General features: G+C 46.8%; 1 protein-coding gene across 2 annotated transcripts in view; it reads right to left on the bottom strand.

The window, feature by feature from the left end:
* Positions 1-272: 272 nt before the first annotated feature.
* LOC119172490 (cytoplasmic aconitate hydratase) overlaps positions 273-20,245 on the bottom strand; it is a 609,523-nt gene continuing 589,550 nt past the window's right edge. For both annotated transcript variants that reach the window (XM_037423609.2, XM_037423610.2), the window contains 2 exons: positions 17,232-17,417; positions 273-424 (listed from right to left, as the gene is read on the bottom strand). In XM_037423609.2, coding sequence (XP_037279506.2) covers positions 314-424; positions 17,232-17,417 — 297 coding nt within the window. In that variant the 3' untranslated portion in view covers positions 273-313. The remainder of the gene's footprint in view (positions 425-17,231; positions 17,418-20,245) is intronic.

A 20,245-nucleotide genomic window follows, 5' to 3' on the forward strand; every position in this document is an offset into this window, starting at 1 on the left:
TTCTTCCTATCAAGTTATTGCAGCTTCGTGCGCTTTGATGCCTGTGACAACTGTATGTAAACAGGGTGTTTGTCCAAATATAGTGACTACTAAAAAAAATGTGGCATTTGCTCGCTACCATGAATGTTGCTTTTGATGTGGCAGCAGAAATATTAAAATGAGTAGTCTCATTAATTACATAAACAATGTAAAAATCACTTTTCAACACATACTCAGCTTCATTTTAAGCAATCGAGAACTTGGCTCAAGTCAGTGCCTCCAAATGACAATCCTCCTGGATGAAAATATATGCTTTATTCTTTGTTCAGATGTCTCAAAGCATCTGGCGTAGCACATAGGGCAGGATGCCTCCGTGATGGAAGTAGGCCAGCTCCACCTCCGTGTCAAAGCGTAGCAGGGCCTCCACAGAGCGGCCATCACTCAGCTGCAGGAAACAAAATATTTTTTATTTAACACCAAAGTGTTTTGCCGGGGTCCACCACTGACGTAGTTCCGTCACAAATATGACGTTGTAAAATGTAGTTTAACAAATTGCACAAAACAAAAAATGAGAGGGAAAGGATCTGTCCCGTGGCACCGAACCAGCCACTATTTAACCAAAGCATGCGGCGCTAACCACTACACCACGGCCAAAGCGTACGCTGTCAAGGATGCTAACGGCAAGCCATTTATATACACCATATATGGCATGAATGAAGAAATGTTGAAGGAAGGCCCTCGCATAGGGAGCTGCAGAGCAAACAGTGTGGTGGAAGTCATGTGCTTTCGCAGTGGGATTGCGGCACTAGGAGGACACACCAGCATCTCATGTCGTCTGCATCACCACTCCTATGACCGCGTTGTTGATAGCTGGCTGTAGTCCTGAATGTGCATTTTTATGCAGCTGTTGCACTTCACGGATAATGCAATGTATCAGAAGCCTGCAGTAACAGTTGGTCTGCACGGTTGCGAGTTTATTTTATATTGCTTGAGGTCAAGAACAGTCGTTTTCGAAGCTCATGACCACTTCTCTGAAAATGATTGGCGCCGTAGCTCTGCTGTTTTCTCTCGGTGCTATGCTTGCGTGCCTCAGCGAAGAAAACTTATAATTCAAGATGGAAAAGGCAGTGTGAAAGATTCTTAATGCGAGAGGCGGCGGTGAATAAATCTGATGTACGACGGTTACAACTATTGGAAAGCAGCTGGTGGCCCACTGTTCTCACCGGAGCTTGCAGAATCAAGAATTAAACGTGCCTGACACAGAAGGTGATTTATTGTTTAAATTATCGCTTCATGTTAACATTTTGCAAGCGGTTACATCATCTTTGGCCAAGTTTTTTCAGATGTGGTCGCAGACGGCCGACCCGAACGCTGCTGTGAACAATACCCCTGTGCACGTATATCGTGACACACATGGCGAAGAATGGTTCGGAGGTGTTTCATCTGGCTAAATAGCAAGACAAATTAAATTATATTTCACTGTTACATTATGTTTTGTACCCCAAACTTACCTTATCTGCGGAAAAAGACAACCTGTTGAGACAATTATCTGGCAAGCTTGCTGCGTTGCTCTTTTGCATTCAGCGTTTGTTGTAGATTCAAAGTATTAGCTATAATGAGACTGCGAATGGTACACAGGCACTCTAAAAGCGAGTATTGCAGCACGTTTGCTCAGAATCAGCACAAAGGTTTCGCTTTTCCAGCTCGTCTATCACATAGCGGCACAGGTGCAGCCTGATGCGACCGAAATCGGCTCGCCTTCCTCTCGCTGGCGCCCGATGCACATGTGTGAGCCGCCGTAGCGTGTCCACAATTGAGAGGAGAAGTCTTCTGCTATTCCTTACTTCCGGCTTCACAAAATGTGACACAACAGTCTTTTCTCAGTTCATTCCTTCCTGCATAATATACCCATTGGCAGTCTAAGAGCTTTGCAACTTCAGCGTGTTATCATAATATATTATATGTAATCAAATTCAGTGGCCTACAACTCCCACATATTACCCCGGTAGTGTATTCTAACTACAGCATTTTTGTAATCAGTCCCCAGATGGTGCGAAGGCCTTGCATTGGGCACTCTCTCAAGGTCATCGCCTCTAGCGTTTCGATCAGTGGTGCCTCCACAGAGCATGCTCTCTCCTGTGTGCGCGATGCACTTCATATGCCACTTCGTAGTTGAGAAACACTGATAATATTGCCACGTGCATTTCTTATCTACACTTACGTTTCCTTCGGTTTTCGGCCACAAAGCCTGTCTGGAATGCTCAACGCAAACTGTGCCTCATTGTTCTGGAAGGTTCACGATTAGAGTAGATCGTTTCGTCAAGACTACGCCCTATTTGCAGACATCACAGATTATTCTGGAGCCTAAGTGGCCGACAGCGATAACGCTGGAATGTTCGACACCACATGTATAAATACCAACGTGCTTCACTGCTTGTCAGTAGATCGACGGCCGAGGCTCCGTTCGCTGCTATCAGTGCAAATCTGCCACTGTAGTCCGACTTTTTTACCAAATAAACAGTTTGAGCTCAACATAGAGTCCTGTTTTCGGACACCTTACGAACCCGTGACATCTGGTGGAGGTTCCGCTTCTTTCATGTACCGGACGCCCTCGTCGAGCCATACACCAAGCCCACATTGCGAGGAACACACCGACGCCAGCCAGGAGCAGGGAGTTAGCCGTATGCAACAAGGCCTGTCACCAGAGTATGGGCTTTTAACCGACAACACTCCGGCAACCAAAACGTTGACGTCAACTGTGATGACAATTGCCGGAGCAGGAGTAGTGCCACTTGCACTACTCCTGCTCCGGCAATCCAAAACGCCACCAACTTTCCGGGGTTCACCACTGGAAGACCCGGAATGTTGGCTTGAAAGGTTTGACCGTGTCGCCATCTTCAATGAATGGACTGACGATGACAAGCTCTGGCATGGCTATTTTGCCTTCGAAGTGCCGCTCGGACCTGGTTTGAGAATCAAGAGCGAAGCCTCACTACATGGGACGTCTTTCACACCAGGTTTCTCACCACTTTTGCGAGTATGGTCCGCAACGAGAAGGCTGCAGCTCGCCTCCAAACCCATCTGCAGATGCCAAATGAAAACATGGCGCTATTCACGGAAGATATCATTAAACTCTTCCGCCACGCTGACCCTGACATGACCGAGAAGAAGGTCGGCCTGCTCATGCGAGGAGTCAAGCAAGAACTGTTCGCCGGGCTGATCAGGAACCCGTCAAAGATGGTCACCGAATTAATTTCGAAAGCATCTACTACCAAGAAGACGCTCGAGATGCGGACACGACAATACAACCGTAGCTTTTCATCTACAAGCTACGCCGACATCCAAGCACTAGGAAAAGCCAACTTGCGTGAGAAGATCCGAGCGATCGTGCAAGAAGAGCTGCGAAAATTGCTTCTTTCAGCGCAGCGTCATGTAGACTTCATCACGAATGTCGTACGCCAGGTGATACAGCAACAGCTGGGCGTTCTTCAACCTCCTCAGCCGCAGCTGCAAGTTATGAGCTATGGTGCTGCAGCCTGCCGTTACGTTCCTCCTCTACAGTCATGCCAAGACCACGTCCCGTCGCACTTCCTTCGCCAGACGCCACATCACCACCAACGCTCTACCGTTGACCTGCTGGACAGTGCAGCGCGCCGAGGAAAAATGTCTGGCATGCATCTGACAGCCGCCCGGTCTGCGATCACTGCGAAGAATCCGGGCACACCTACCGCCGCTGCCAGTACCGCCAAACAGGACTGCATGATTTCGCCATCGATGCGTCGTGTCCACAACGAGGTGAACGACCGCGTGACAACGCCGACGACTTCGAAGGAGCGCAGTCGACACCCCGACGACCTTACCGTTACCCATTGCCAGGCAGCTACATGTCACTGCAATGCCGACAGTACACCGGCCCTACTCGGGGCCGTTCCCCAAGCCCATACTCAAAAAACTAAGGACAGCAACTGATGGAGGTGCGGTTGCTTTATGACGAACTACAGAATATCCTTCTGCCGCCACCAATGGTGCGACGAAACTTCAAGAACCTGTCGTCATCTCAGCGTAGTCCCGACGTAGAAACTTCGCGCTGAGAAGAAGACTTGATGATGCAACGTCGAAACAGCAGTACAAACCATTGTAGTTGTAATCGGACGGCGCGACCAAACTGCAACGCACAGCGACAAACCAGCGACCACGATGTACTATTCGACAGTCACCACGTCACTGTTCTCGTTGACACTGGCGCCGCCTATTCCATCGTCAGTGGGCCTTTCACGACCAAGCTGAAGAAAGTGAAGACAGCTAGAGGTAATTTAATAACGCTGGCTGGAGTCTGCACAGCAAAAGTCACCATCAACAACCGCACTTATTCAGCGAGCTTTGTAATACAACATTGCTCCAGGAATGTGATACTGGGGATGGACTTCATAATCAATACGGCGCTGTCATCAACCTGAGGTCGGGGTCAATACACTAACGTCCGAAAACGCGCTGCCTACCCCCACAGCACCAAGGAATCCCGCATTGAATGTGCTGGAAGACGAAGTCACCATTCTGCCTGGCTCAAGCATCATCATTTCAGTCGGCACCGAAGGACTCACAGACTTTGAAGGCGTCATCGAGAGCAACAAGCACTTGTTCCTTAGCCGTCACATTTGTGTAGCAAGAGGCATCGTCGAGCTGAGTAATGGGAAAGCGAAGATGATGGTGACGAACTTCAGCCAAGAATACAGGCACCTCAACATTGGTACGGCGATCCTTTACATAAAAGAAGTTGTCGGCGCCAGCAATTCTTTTGCCCTCTCTGACGCTTCCGAACCTGCCTCGATGTGTCGACGTTCCCAACCCGAGTTTGACGTCAATCCGAGCTTTCCGATGCATAAGCAAGAACAGCTCAAGGCCCTGCTCTTGAAATACAAGGACTGCTTTTTGTCGTCATCGAAAATTCGACATACTTTAATCGCGAAACATCGCATCATAACAGATTGAAGTGCCAGACCACTACGACAGAGGCCCTACAGAGTTTTGACGCGAGAACGCGAGGCCGTAAAAAGACAAGTCAACGAAATGCTATGCGACGACATACCCCGGCCGTCCCCCGTGGTGCTGGTGAAGAAGGACAGAACCCTGCGTTTCTGGGTCGACTATCATTGCCTAAACAAAGTGATGAAAAAGGACGTGTATCCTCTCCTATGGATAGACGACACCTTGGATCGAACTCCACAATGCTAAGTAGGTACTTTTCGTCGATGGGCCTCAAGACTGGCTATAGGCAAATCGAAGTCGATGAGAAAGACCTATAAAAAGATTGCACTTGTAACGCCAGATGGCCTCTTCCGAGTTCAAGATCATGCCCTTCGGTCTTTGCTCGGCACCTGCAACTTTTCAACCCGTTATGGAGACAGCGCTAGCAGGATTGAAGTGGCAGACTTGCTTGGTTTACTTGGACGATGCTGTCATGTTTTCCTTGAGCTTCGACGAGCATCTTCGGGGCCTTGAAGCTGTATTTCAAGCCATCAAGACGTCAAGACTCACTCTGAAGCCAGAAAAGTGTAGATTCGGGTACGAAGAGCTCTTATTCCTGGGATATGTGATTAGCAAGTCTAGTGTCCGTCCTCATTCATGGAAAACAGCCGCCGTCGCCGACTTCGTGCCACCCGCCGACAAAAAAGCTGTGCGTCGATTTTTCGGCCTGTGCACATATTACAAGCGGTTCATCAAAAACTTTGCCCGCATTGCCGGGCCGCTCCCTAATTTTACCAGGATCGACTTGAAGCTCATGTGGGAAAAACCACAGAAGCAAGCATTTCAGGAACAAAAATGACGCCTGCAGACGCCTCCATCACTCGCACATTTCGACGAGTCTACAGAGACAAAAATACACACCGACGCAAGCAGTGTAGGACTCGGCGCTGCTCTTGTGCAGAGATCTGGTGGACTAGAATGAGTCGTCAGTTATGCTAGCCGGTCACTCTCAAAGGCGGGGCCAGCTATTCTACAACAGAAATGGAGTGCCTTGCCATCATATGGGCTACATTAAAGTTCTGCCCGTACCTTTATGGCAGGCCCTTCAAAGTTGTGAGCGACCACCATGTCTTGTGTTGGCTAGCTAACTTGAAAGAACCTTCGGGTCCCTTAGCACTGTGGAGCCTGAGACTTCAGGAATTCGACGTTATCGTCACTCGCAAGTGTGGGAGAAAACACTATGACGCCAACTTCCTGTCTCGTGCCTCCATCGAACCACCTCTGCCGGATGGCCTCAATCATAACTGCTTATTGGGAAATATAAGTGCCAATGACTTCGCCGAGCGTCAACCAGGTGACTCGGAAATCAAGAGTTCTGTAGACTTCCTCGAGAGTAATAGTGCCACTGTTCCGAAGGTATCCAAGAGAGGACTGGGGTCATTGCTTTTGCAAAACAGAGTTCTCCAAAAGAAAAACTTCTCATGCCTTCAAGCTAAACACCTTCTCGTAGTCCCTTCAGCAGTAAGACAAGAAGTCCTCCAGGCCCTACACGATGACCTGACAGCTAGACACCTTAGTATTCCCCATACCTCACAAGAATACAGAAAAACTACTGGCCATGACTTGCCACCGATGTCACTTGTTACGTCAAGACATGCCGAGACTGTCAACAGGGAAAAGCACTGCTGACAAAACCAGTAGGCTTCTTTCCGCCAATCGCACCACCTTACCAACCATTCCCGCAAATCGGTATGGACCTACTGGGGCCGTTTCATACGTCAACTTGCGAGAATAAATAGATCGTCATTGCCACTGACGACCTCACCCACTACGCCGAAGTGAGGGCCCTACCTAGAGGCAGTGCCGCCGAGGCAGCGAAGTTCTTCGTTGAAGACATCGTCCTGTGGCATGGAGCACCAAAGGTCCTCATCACTGACAGAGGTACCGCCTTCACTGCTGAGTTAACTCAGGCGATCTTGGCATACAGCCACACAAGCCTCCGCTGGACGACAGTGTACCATCCACAGACCAACGGCCTCACCGAGGGGCTAAACAAGACGATCGCCGACATGCTGGCCATGTATGTCAATGTCGAACACAAGATGTGGGACGCCGTCCTTTCGTACGTGACCTTTGCATACAACACGGCAATGCAGGAGACGGCGCGGATGTCACCATACAAGTTAGTTTATGAAAGAAACTTGGCTACAACACTTGACGCCATGCTACCAAATGTTGCTGATTAAGAAAACCTCGACGTGACTGTCTACCTTCAGCGCGCCAAAAAAGCCCGACAACTCGCCCCGGTGTTCAGTTTAAAGCACCGGGACAATGCTTTATGAAAGGGGGGCAATGCTAAGCGCATTTCTTATCTACGCTTATGTTCCATTCGGTTTTCGTCCACAAAGCCTGTCTGGAATGCTCGGCCGAAACTGCGCCTCACTGTTCTATAAGGTTCACGATTAGAGTGGATCATTTTATTAAGATTACGCCCACTTCGCGGACATTGAAGATTGTTCTGGAGCCTACGCGGCTGTCAGCAATAATGCTACGCACTTCACTGCTTGTCAGTTGATCGACGGCCCACACTCCGTTTGCTGCGATCAGTGCGAGTCTGCCACTGTAGTCAGACTTTCCGTTTACTGGGCACAGGTACGCCCAAATAAACAGTTCTCAACATATAGTCTCCTGTCTTTGGCCACCTCACGACCCCATGACAATATTTCTAAGCCTGTGCCTTACTTCAATGGGCCTTTTTAAGCAGACTAGCCTACGCATGCGCAGCGGTGGTGAGGTCACACACGCCATGTTTTTTGGGCATCACTGGGTGGCGCCATTTGCAAATTATGAAGACAAACACTTGGCTCTCGAGATTTTCTGACGACTTCAGAGGCTACTAAACCACAGTTTCGATTTTTGAGATATCCACTGAAGACCATGCTCTGCCCTGAAAAAGGCCCATGATATCAAGTAGGGGCGTGTGAATATTCAAGTTTCAAATTCAAATAGGAAAAATATCTATTTGAATAAATTGATTCAATTTTAGAATAGCCACAATTCCAACTTTGAAATAATTAGAGTCATGCTGTGCATACTTCGATGTACTCTTTCAAGAACACCCATTGTTCCAGCGAGCAATTAGAACGCTGCTGTGAATGGGCTCCCAAAGTTTTAAGCCCAGAGCACTCATGGCTATCAGGCACAGCATTACTGAAGCGTGGGGTACAGGCTAGTTGGTATTCCGCTTCAAGGGAAGACACGGGACAAAGAGACCACCAAGATGAGCATATTCACTATATTGCAGCCTTACGGTAGCAGTCACTCACCTCTTTATATCTTCGAGGTGGTGACCACATTTTAGTTCTTTGTTCTTTCTATTATATTTAAATAAAATGTGTTGTATTCCAGTTCATGTAGTCGGCCACTGTTCGATTGCAATTCAATTCGAGATGAAAGTGCACTACTCGTACACCCCAATATCAAGTAAAAAAAAGGGGGGGGAGGGGGGAGCTGTACAAGCACCGGATGTTCGGTGTTGATCAGTGCTTTAAGAGGCGACGTTTGCTTGCAGCAACGGCTATCAGAAAGCCACATGTTTTTCAGAAGCATGACAGTGCCTTCAGTCTGATACATAAAATCGCACGTCTATGTCATAGAAACAGTGGTGTGGGCAGGCTGGCATATGCCCACGAGTACATTTTGTACGGCTGCCAAGCCACGCCTTCTCACATTGCACATAGAAGAATAGTTTGACGGCTACCACTAGTCCCAGTTAAAGGGACACTAAAAGTGGATAACAACTTATGTCAGAAAGAAAGAGAGAGAGAGAGAGAATTCATAAAAAAGCAGAGAGGTCAGCCTGAGCTAGTTCACTCTAGCCTGCTACTCTACACAGGGGATAAGTCTAGTATCTAGTCTACAGTCTAGTATCTAGTCCAGTGCTTTTGATAAAGTCTAAAACAGCCTTTGTAGCAGTTTTTGACACCGTTTGGTCGTTCATTGCTGACAATATGTGGCTTTCACTCAATGACGTTTGTCCGATGCTTGCCAACGTTGCAGTTAGCATTTTTCTTTGCGCCACGTATAATGCATGATCACAAAATGTGTGAGCTAAAGTTTCGTGCACTTGGCAGCGCTCACAATTCGGGCTGTCCATACGGCCGATTAGGTGGGTATAGTGGCGAGTGAAGGCGACGTCCAGGTGAATCCGGTGCAGTATATTAGCATGTCTTCGGCTGATTTTATATGGAAGATGAAAAGTCATACCGAGGTCTATTTTCCGCAGACGCTTGTTCCGATGATCTGGTAGCGACCAGTAAGTGGCAGCGCATTCGCGCATGGGCGATCTCAACAATGCGTTAACGTCGCTTCGCGAATACAGTACTTTGATGTAGATAGGAGCGTTGTATACTGCTGCTCTTGCTTCGCTATCGGCTATTTTGTTGCCAATTAGGCCGTACTGTCCCGGAATCCATTGGAGTGTAATCAAGTGACCACTCCTGTGTGTTAGGTCAAATGCTTGGACGATTCCTAACGCTAACTCGTGAAATTGGCCTCTTCTTGAGCAAGAATGGATAGCTTGAAACGCTGATTATGCATCGGACAGAATCGTCCATTTACGCGGTGCTTGGCCGTTCACAAATTTTATGGCTTCCTGCATAGTAACAAGTTCTGCAGCTGTCCAAGATGACCTGTGATCTAATTTGTACTGTCGGGAAATACCGACTTGAGGAATCACGAAGGCTGGAGCTGAGGTGGACGAAGTTACTGATCCATTGGTGTAGATGTGCACAGAGTCGCTGTATCGGTCATCCAAATGTGCCAAGGTGAGTTGCTTGAGGGCAATGTAAGAAACATGCGACTTATACAAAATTCGACGTATGTGAAAGCACACCAGTGGTTTAGCTCATGTCCATGGAGGCACTCTGAGAATTATGGCGGGTGAGAAACCCGAAGGGATCATGTGTCCATGCGTATCCAAGCATCGTGAATAGGTACAGCCTGGTAGGTCCACTGGCAGCAAAGACATCGGGTGCTGTGCATGTCGGGTCAGCAGACGAAGGTGCACTTGAAGAGGCTCACAGCACGTGTACACCTGTGTAGAGTAGGTGCGGGACTCTTCTATAATGCCAGAGGTTGACGTGCACCGTGGCAGGCCTAGGCATGTTCGAAGTGCTCGTGCCAGAAGGCTCACCAAAGTACGAAGGCACGTTGCACGCATTCCGGAAAGTACAGCTGAGCTGTACTGTATATAGCCCACAAACAATGCCTTGTATAACTGCAGAAGACTTTTTTTTGAAGGGCACCATCTCAGTCCCGCTATAACACGAAGAACATACAGAAAACTGACTAGTTTGTTCCGCAGCGCAGTCACATGCTTCGGCCAGGACAGGTTGCGATCAATGACGACCCCTAAATAGCGGTGGTGCTTGACCGCGGGAATCACTGCTCCGTCTGCAAAGATAGGATACCGCGACATTAATTTCTTTGTTAATGCCAATGCAGCACATTTCGCTATTCAAAGTTCCAGGCCCTGACGACGCAAGTACTTAGATGTTGCTGATGTGCCTTGTTGTAGCCTTGCTCGCAGTTATGGTCGCATTGCTCCAGATGGCCATATGCATATGTCGTCCGCATACACACTGATTCTGACAATGTTGGGAAGCTCAGCTTCAAGGGCAATGAGTGCTATAATAAAGCATAGGGCTCGGGACGGTGCCTTGCGGAACTCCACGGCTTACTAGGTGCCTGGTCGTGTCGCCGTCAGATGTCAACATAAAAATAGTACGTCCTCTGAGATAGCTCACTATCCATGCGTGTACTCGGGCACCTACGCTGATGTCTTCAAGTGCATCAAGAATGGCCTCATGACGGATGCTATCGCACGTGCCCTTTATATCCAAGAAAATGGCCCCTACCAATCTCTGACGTTGTCTTTCCTTTTCAACAGAAGACACTAGGTCTACAACACCGTCTATAGATGATCAACCCCTACGGAAGCCATTGACAAAAATCTGGTAAGCCGACATTATTCTCCAGTAGCCATTCCAATCTTGCCAGCACCATGCGTTCTATTACCTTACCGATGCAACTGGCTAGGGCAATAGGCCTATAAGAAGACAACTCGTGTGAACACTTGCCTGGTTTTAGTAAGGCCACTATGCGGCTGCACTTCCAACTCTCTGGGACTATCGCCGTTTCCCACGTAGAGTTGTAGAAAGACAAGAGAGCCTGCCTTGCTTCCTGGCTGAAGTGATATAGAGACGAATAAGTAATTCCGTCAGGTTCTGGTACGGACGAGCGTCGGGACGCAGAAATCGCAGTGTCGAGTTCATGCATTGTGAATGGTAAGTCGAGGCGATCGTCGCTGGATGGCATTGAGGCTAAACACGAAGGTGATATCGGTGAGGAGGACATACCTACGAGTAAGTGATAGTAATCTTCTGTAACCTCAACTTCAGGTCGACCTTGCTTTAGAGCCAAAGCTCGGAAAGGGAACAACTGTTGCGTGGGCGTTTGAAGGCTCCAGACAATTTACCATATTCAAGATAGGGGTTTTCTGGGATCGAGAGAGCCACAAAATACCCTCCACTGTTGCCTAAAGAGCTTACCGAGGTGTCGCAATACGTGTCGTTGTGCTTGGCGTGCTGTAGATAGGTCAGCTGGTGATTTCGTCCTCCTGTATTTCCTCTCTGCCCCGCGATGGATCGCACGAAGGTATTCATATTGTGCGTCAAGTCGTGATCTTGGTAGGGATACATTCACAAGCTTCGTATGCGTTGATAAGGCTGATGCAATGAGGCTTTCTATTGCAGATATAGATTGAATGTTCCCGCACCGAGCGTTTACAGAAGCTTGGAATCCTGGCCAGTCTACGTATTTCACAGGCAGGGGAGTAGAACGACGAAATCATTTTAGCTTTATATATGTAGGGAGATGGTCACTTCCATGTGTTTCAATGTCTACGAACCAACAGGAGGTAGGCAAGAGACTTATGCTCACAAAACATATGTCCAGACAGCTGCTGTATGATGCACCACAGAGGTAAGTAGGTGAGCCATTGTTAATGGACATCAGGCTCTGATTGAGCGCCAAATCGACAATGTCCCTGCCGAGAACTCCACATGGGATGATGTGCGCTAAAATCCCCAACTAATACATGTGGTCCAGGGCAAGCTTGGAGCTTGGAGCACAGACAAGAGATGGGAACAGTCCACATGGCTTCCAGAAGGAATATATCCACCTACGATTGATAATAAAGGTCACTTGTGCTTTATAGATAGGCAAATATAGTCATTAGAAGCATGAAAAGCCATGGCATGCCTCACGTACGTTAAATCTTGACGTACGCATATAATTACTTCGCTCGCATTTCGATCATAGCGTGACCACAAAGTGACGTATCCGGAAATCCGAAACGACATCATATTTGGCTTACATATAACAACCACGGGAATTTGTATTTAAACATTCGTTGTCAAAAGTCAGACAATCGGCTTTGCAAGCCGCTTGCATTCCACTGCATTATAGCAGAGGTGCGCACCCATTCATCGAAGGAATTCGCTGTATTGTTTATGGAAGGGCCAGCAGTAGCAGTTCCAGCATGTTGAGGATCTGCACTGCTGTTATCGCGCCTGGCGTCTGTAGCTCGTTGAGGATGCCACGAATAGATTCTAGTAGATGCTTCAGCATAGTTTGGTTCTTCTCAGTGTCTTGCCTGAGTGTCTCGGTGATAGCTCAATGTACGACAACGTCTCAAACGGCAAGATTACTTATGGCAGTGCCCTACTTAGCGAGAAATTAAGCTGAATGTATGACAGGATGTGCGAGTGGGACATTTTAAAAATGATCCCGATTACGTGAGAGCCTCTGACTATAATTATTCAATAGTGATCTAACTAGCTGCAATAAAAAACTTCTTGTGCATCAAACTTTTCGGGCTCTTTATTTGTCTGTGTTTGATTCATGAAAAAAGAACCACCTGGCGTTACTATGTGCAATGGCACGAGTGGTTGGAAAGTTCCGTTTTCGATTGGTTAGGCTGAATAAGTGGTGACATCTAGAATGTCTCCTGTTGAACCAAGTAAGCAGCAAGTTGTTCAAAGCCCATCATTACTGCTGCCTTTGAACGCGAGCGTTTTGTCTGGTAGCAGCTTAAAGAATAGTGCCAATTCATTCATATTAAAGATGTCATCAGGTGCGTAGTCTTCCAAGATGTTCTTCAGTTGACCATTTTGCCACTGCTCCGCACCATCCACGTCAGCAGCAGCACCTTCTCACGAAACAGTCCTCGTGGTAATGCGGTGCCTCGCCTTAAATCTGGCCATCCAGCTATTGCTGCACACGAAGTTGTCATGGCTGAGCGGCGAGGCGAAAACCAGGGCCTTCTCCACGAGCAGGGGTCTGCTGATAGGCAGATTTTTTAGACCGTGTCGCTTTTAGTCACTTCACCAGCGCCTCCTCTACATCTGAAAACCCCGAACCGCGAAGCCGGCACCTTTCCGCAGTTGCAGCAGCACTGCCGAGCAACTTCACTCTGGAATTACAAATTCCACACACCGTGGTTAACGACAGGTCCTTTTCGCGTGCCAGCGCCGATTTTTTCGTGCCACTTTCAATAGCACGAATTATGTCCGCTTTCTCCTCTATTTTCAGCACTCGATGCTTTTGTCCCAGCTTCAGCATGACGCAAGTACGAAGCAGCACAAGCACACATACACAACACGTGAAAAACGACACGAGAGCTGTACGGCACGGATCAACCAGAGAACACCTATGCACGGCGCCAAAGGAACAAAGAAAACAAAGCAAGCGCACACCGTGCTTGCGGGTTTGTGCAAGGCGCCATCGCGTGGACAACACCAGAAGCCTAGCCGGCCGAGTGCTTCTTGTTGCAGAAAAATCCATTACACTTCACTACTTTTAAAACGAAACTACCGTTTACGCGGGTACGGTTTAACGAGGTTCACTGTAGCACTTCAAGATTTCTGGACGGCGATTTCAGCAATCATCATCATCGACTTGAAGAGACGCTGAAACGGTTTTTAGAAGTTTTGTCAGCGTTTAGGCTAGTGATATGCCATGTCACTAGATTTGTGGTGCGAATGGAATCACTAAAAATTGAAAAAGTAATTAAACTCAAGGTAGCTTAAAATCACTTTGAAAGGGTACAAGGTGACTACAAAAACTAAAAAGAGCTTATTCTGTAAAGTTTACTAGCAATTGTCACCTGACTGCTTGCCATTGGATTTCACATGAGGAGTTCATTAAATCCACATGCTCAAATAACCATCATTGCCAAGCTCTCATGATGGAAGAAATCATCTTATCTTTCCTATGGGAAAACATATCTTTGCTACATAAATTATTCACTTACACCTTTAAAATGCCTTTTTCTTAGAACCCATTTCCGGACAACTTCATAAATTTAGACTAATAGTACTTCAGATAACTTGATACTAAATTTGGCCCACATATTTCTTGACAGGTGCACGCTGCAAGTATGTCCTTCACATCTTGATATCACCTGTACAAATATTACGAACCTAAAGTAAGCATTACTATATGCTGAGCATTCTAATTGTCATGTTACAATTTTTCTTGTCCCTTAAAGGAAATTATATGCACTTTCGTGATAGCTATTTACATTCTACAGTTAATGCGAATAAGCAATATGTGCAATTAATAGCTCCGAACCATAAGAGTTTAGTGGCATAACGATTCTCCAAAATGAACTGTACTTTACACATTGTCATGACACAAAATGGTAACTATAAAACTAACTACAAAACTAATTACGTATTTGAAATCAGCATAAAAGTTTATATATACATGTAAAATTTCATTGCCCTAGGCTACAGAATAATACAACTTTTTTTCCAAATAGCATCTCCCCTTAATTTTTGCAGTCCACAGAAGCTGTCCTCTTCGTTCTTCAGGAAATGAAAACATTTTAAAGCTCTTTTATGCCCATGTCAAACAGGTACTATAAATTCTTTAAAGCAAGAAGACTTTCTCTGAAAAGGAGTTTCAGGCGTAGACACACGGCAGAAAGCGATCTCCTTTCCAGAAGCGGTATTTTCTGGAAACAGGGTTCGACGAACTCTTGTATGACGACAAAAGAGTAACCTCGAAACCAGTCGGCGACTTCCAACATGGCAGCGCCCATGCACTGGACCGCTCGCATCAATCCAAACTTCCTCTGGACGCTCATCCAGAGCAGCGAGAGAACCAAATGAATGGTACAATTAGCTATCACAATGTGCCATCTCACGACAGGGACAAAGTATTAGGTAGGCTCTTTTGTTATTGGCGAGATGAGCTGCTTCTGCAACCATGCTTAAAAGTGTTCAAGGAATACAGGGGTGGGGGGGGTCTAGAGTTAACTGGAAGAAGGCATAGAAAGTGGCACACACAAGACCTGGGCGGAAACTCTCTTTATGTACACAAGCATGGCTAATATATACATTCGAAGAACGCCCTCTATTGGGCCAAAGAATCCTTTCCGAAACCATAACCGTAACCAAAACCCTGGCCCCACAGTTTCTTTACCTGCTATTCTTACATTTATTTGAAGAAATGAGTCATGCAACAAGTCAAACTGGTACATCGAAACGCATAATTTTATTTCTATTTCTTTTCTTTAACTGCTAGTGCCATGCTTTCGGTAGTGTCTTCAAAAGAAAACACAAAAGGGAGCTCATTGGTTCCGCCTGTCTGTGCCCCAAGGCTTCCTCGAAGTCTTTCAACTTCGTAAAAGACCGCTTACATAAAATACTTTTCGCATGCCCCTGTGACACAGGTATCAACTTTGACAGTGCATTACAGAACACAACAACCAGGCATTCTGCTCCGAGACAGAGTAACGAAAGCTGCTTTCTGCGGGAGAGTTGACGCGAGTGGAAAGCAAGAAAATGGCGTCGGCGCTTTCGGAGAACCGGTTCTCACAAAGACGACCCCCTTCCTCTGCGTGTGGGCAGCTCCTGCGCGTTGTCACTTTCAACACACTCATCAAAGAACTTCACCAGAAAATCTTAGCGACAAATAACATGAGGAAACAACAACATTAAACTTTTCCGAGTTACAATAAAAAATTATGGCTTGAAGAGAATCCTCAACTGGTTCGGCACAACAAAATTACAAAAATTTTCATACGTATACCTGACGTTGTCTGCTACAGTTTTCGGCACTCTGTGCTTCACCACCAAAGCGAAGTAGAAAAGTCGCAATAGAATTTACAAAAACTACATAATAGACCTTTTTCTGAAGTGAAGATTCTCAGTTCATGACTCTATGCTTCGCAGGCCAGCAAAGCGCCATGGACCATTGCTAGGTTTACTAAAATTGATCGGACTAAGTGACCGCCTATAAACGTGCTATGAACATGGCCACATGTACAGACACGGTGCCCTTCACCTCTCCTCTCTTTCTTCTCTTTTATTCCTCTCACATCTTGCCCTACTGCAGAGTAACAAATTTGATGTGCATCTGGTTATACCACGACACATCTTTCGAAAACAATCAGAGAAGGTAGACGCATTAGACACAAGAAATGCCGAGTAATGGCAAGATATAGGGACAAGAAGGCATGTGAAATATATGACGCATTTTTTATTCGCAAGGCAATAACTTAGCGTGTAAGTGCCCCATCTGTTAACTGGTTGAACAATGAGTACACGTATCTTTTCAGAGAAAATAATTTCAAATGAGAAGCATTTCTTAGCGAACTTTGGCAACTTTGAGCCAGACACAGCCTGCCAATTGTTTCAATAGATTCAGCCCCACTCAGCACCAAGTGGTAGTGAAACCAAGTCACAAGAAAACTGAAAGAAAGATTAGATGTCTATACATTGTGGCTCCCTCCATTGATTGATATGTGGGGTTTAACGTCCCAAAACCACTATATGATTATGAGAGACGCCGTAGTGGAGGGCTCCGGAAATTTAGACCACCTGGGGTTCTTTAACGTGCACCCAAATCTGAGCACACGGGCCTACAACATTTCCGCCTCCATCGGAAATGCAGCCGCCGCAGCCGGGATTCGAACCCGCGCCCTGCGGGTCAGCAGACGAGTACCTTAGCCACTAGACCACCGCGGCAGGGCGTGGCTCCCTCCATGCAACCAATTGGTGACAATACCAAAGTATTGCATGGCAAGGTCAACTTTCACTACAAGGAAGTTTGAATGCTGGATCGACTATATAATTGATTTTCTCACATTGTTGAGCGAGTTACAGACTGCATTAATTTCACGACACTCAAAAAAGGAGTTTTACAGGTGGTCTGACCTGCAAAGTCACTCTCTGGCCTGGCACCAGATCCTTGCCCAAGTGGAGAGTAAATCGTTCACGGCCTGTCAGGTTCAGGCTCTGGGCGTTCTGCCCCGGCAGGTACTGGAGAGGCACAATGCCCATGCCCACAAGGTTGCTGCGATGGATGCGCTCGTAGCTCTCGGCCAGCACAATGCGGATGCCCTGGACACACAACATAACTCTGGGATTCCTCCACGCAACAATGCTAGTACACTTTATATGAAAGAAAATAAATGCTTTTTTTTGAGCGCTATAATAAAGCTTGTTCGCCTTTGATTTCAACATAAAACTTTGACGGGGTAGTTAGGAGGACTGAGGCAATAAAGGATGTTCTGCAGGTGCCATTGGTGAGATGGCTATGTTACATGCAGTTTTTGTGCAATCCTTTACAGAATCGCGTTACACAAGCAGCAACTGCCACAATAGAACAGTGCCTAGTTAATGTCTCCAACACAGGCCACATCCTAAAGGGGTCGTGAAATAAAAATAGAACTTCCGGGTAGCGATTTTCCCTGCTTCAATAAGGGTTAGACATACCGATTCCAATATGTTTCAGCACAATATCCTGTCTGTAATTATTGACGCTCGTTTGAAATTGCGCTTTTTTGTTGGGCTTGCTAGTGACAATGCGGCACCATAGCTATAGGCACTAACATGTGACGTTAGTGAAAGGTCAGAATAAGAGTTGCATGGCAACTTGCCTTCCCGCCTTGGCTCGATCTGTGTAGCTAGTACAGCATCCAAGTTTCTTTTTTAATTGTTAAAGGCCACGAGAATACACAAAGAAGAGTAAGAAGAGAAAAAAAAAGCCACAGGTGTACAATCATGGAAACTGGACAGGGGTGGTGCCATCAAAATTTGAGGCTAAAACAAGCATCTTGTGGGATTCCTCTGTATGCTGCGACAATCTACATGAATGGCCGGACACAGAAAACGTTAAGTATATATTTTAATGAACCTCCAAAGTGTATCTAAATGCTCATTCTCCCTATTGAAGCCCATCTCAAGTGCATACAAAACTTTTGTAGCTCTCTAGGAAGATCAACGGAAGTTACAGTGACGTCACACCAGATCTGTAGTGAGAGTAGGCGTGCGCAGGTTTCCCCTCCAGGGGGAACAAAGGTTCATTGCAGTGCACCCTCAGCCTATTATGTCAATGTATGGATTTGATTTTGCGCCCCCTTCCTATTATGCCAATGTGTGGGGTTGTGTTTGCACAACCCACCTCGTAGGTGACCATGGGAGTGGCCGCCCCCTAGTCCCCGTCCCGTGCACACACCTTATTGTAGTGAGGGGAGTGACCTTAGGAGACCTCTGTCACGTACGTACAGACAAATCGTTGCGGCTGCTACACTTTTATTTTGCAGGTGCTTGTGCGGCACGTGTGTACGAGAAAGCCAGCGAGAGCAGATGATAATCCGCCCGATGTGTGTCACAGCCTTGTGTGGCTACGAGCCAAGCTACACTACAACGTCACAGCCCAATTCTGCGCCCAGAAACTAAAACCGAAAACAGTTCACATAAAAAAGGGGATGTTAATTTATTTCACCAGAATAAATGAATCTTGGTGTCTGTATCATGCTTGCTGGAGTCATAAGAAATGCTTGCAGCAAAGAAATCGCAAGCTACAAGAATGGTGGCACCACTAATTTAAAGGCCAAGACCATTGATTTTTTGACCACGTCAGGATAATGATGCTTTTATGTTCCCGAGACACTCTTGTCACACGCCCGATAGCTGAAATGCTCAACAAACTTGAAAACAATTTTTAATTACCAAAAAACCGTAATACTAAAAACACTCGAGTGCACTTCTACATGTCATGTAATAATTTGCCCAAACCTGCCTGGTTGTGCATCATACCCACTTGATGACACTACATGTTCACATTGTCCACCAAGATCACCTAAAATGCTTACGCTGTTATAGTGAATATATGGCGAATTGTATATGGCAAAACGCAACGCCACTTGCCACTTGTCGCACATCCACCAACACAAAAAAAGAAATCGCATGCTCAACCAAGGAAGCTCCTGCCAAACACACACAATCCATAGTAGACAAGTAGACGCTGCAGTCGCACACCAGTTCAGTCACTTCCGCCAGGCAAAACTTAACGTCACATGCACAATGTTGCCATTAATTCTGGCAAGCGAGGTGAGCGTTTCAAGGCAAGCTATAAAATTAGTTTGCCAAAAAATCTGTGAAACTATCAAGCTTGCAAATTCAGCATGAATGGTTCAAACACGCAAATGAACATACCCAGTGAATTTTATTGAGATCCATTAGCCTCGAAAAATCGCTAGTTGGCCTTAAAGTCAGGTTGTGTTCTACTGCGTGTTCTGGGTTGCTCAGTGCTCACTATGCCAACCATGTGCATCGTCCGACCATGCAGCACAACTTATCAACATGCAAACAACCTTCGCTTTCACAAGCTGCCCAGCGAGCCACAGCGTATAACAGTGAGGCTTCGAGCTATCAACTGCGATGGCCCCAATGGTATGGGTACACCAGTGGAGGGTCATGGCCGGGGCTTCCCCAAGTGGAGGCTCTGCCACGCGGTCTCGATACGAGTGCTTCCAGGACGCGGGCTTCTTTGCCCTCCTCGCAGTTGTCTCGTTCTGAGAATGGCCGATCTCCAGCCCAAAAGCCGACCTCACCATAGCAGACACTGTAGTTCATCCTAGCTGTGTGTCCACGACGTAATGGTATTGTTATGGTGATTGATTGATTGATACGTGGGGTTAGTGCTTCCTCTATTTATTTTTTTTTTCAGTGCCCGGGCGAACGCTCTTTTCAGGCCGTCAAACGCGCTCCAACTCTTCTTGGTGCTGTTGCATGGTGGCGCTGCCTGAGTAGACTATGAGAAGCTGGCACTGAATGGCCACGAGTACTAGGAAGCTCGCAAATTCGTGTTTTTACGAGAGCTAATTTGCATTCGTGCTTCTCGCTGGCTTTCACGGATACAGGGGGAACGAAAAGTAACATGA

The sequence above is a fragment of the Rhipicephalus microplus genome, chromosome 4, assembly GCF_043290135.1.
Source record: "Rhipicephalus microplus isolate Deutch F79 chromosome 4, USDA_Rmic, whole genome shotgun sequence".
NCBI classification, from domain to species: domain Eukaryota; kingdom Metazoa; phylum Arthropoda; class Arachnida; order Ixodida; family Ixodidae; genus Rhipicephalus; species Rhipicephalus microplus.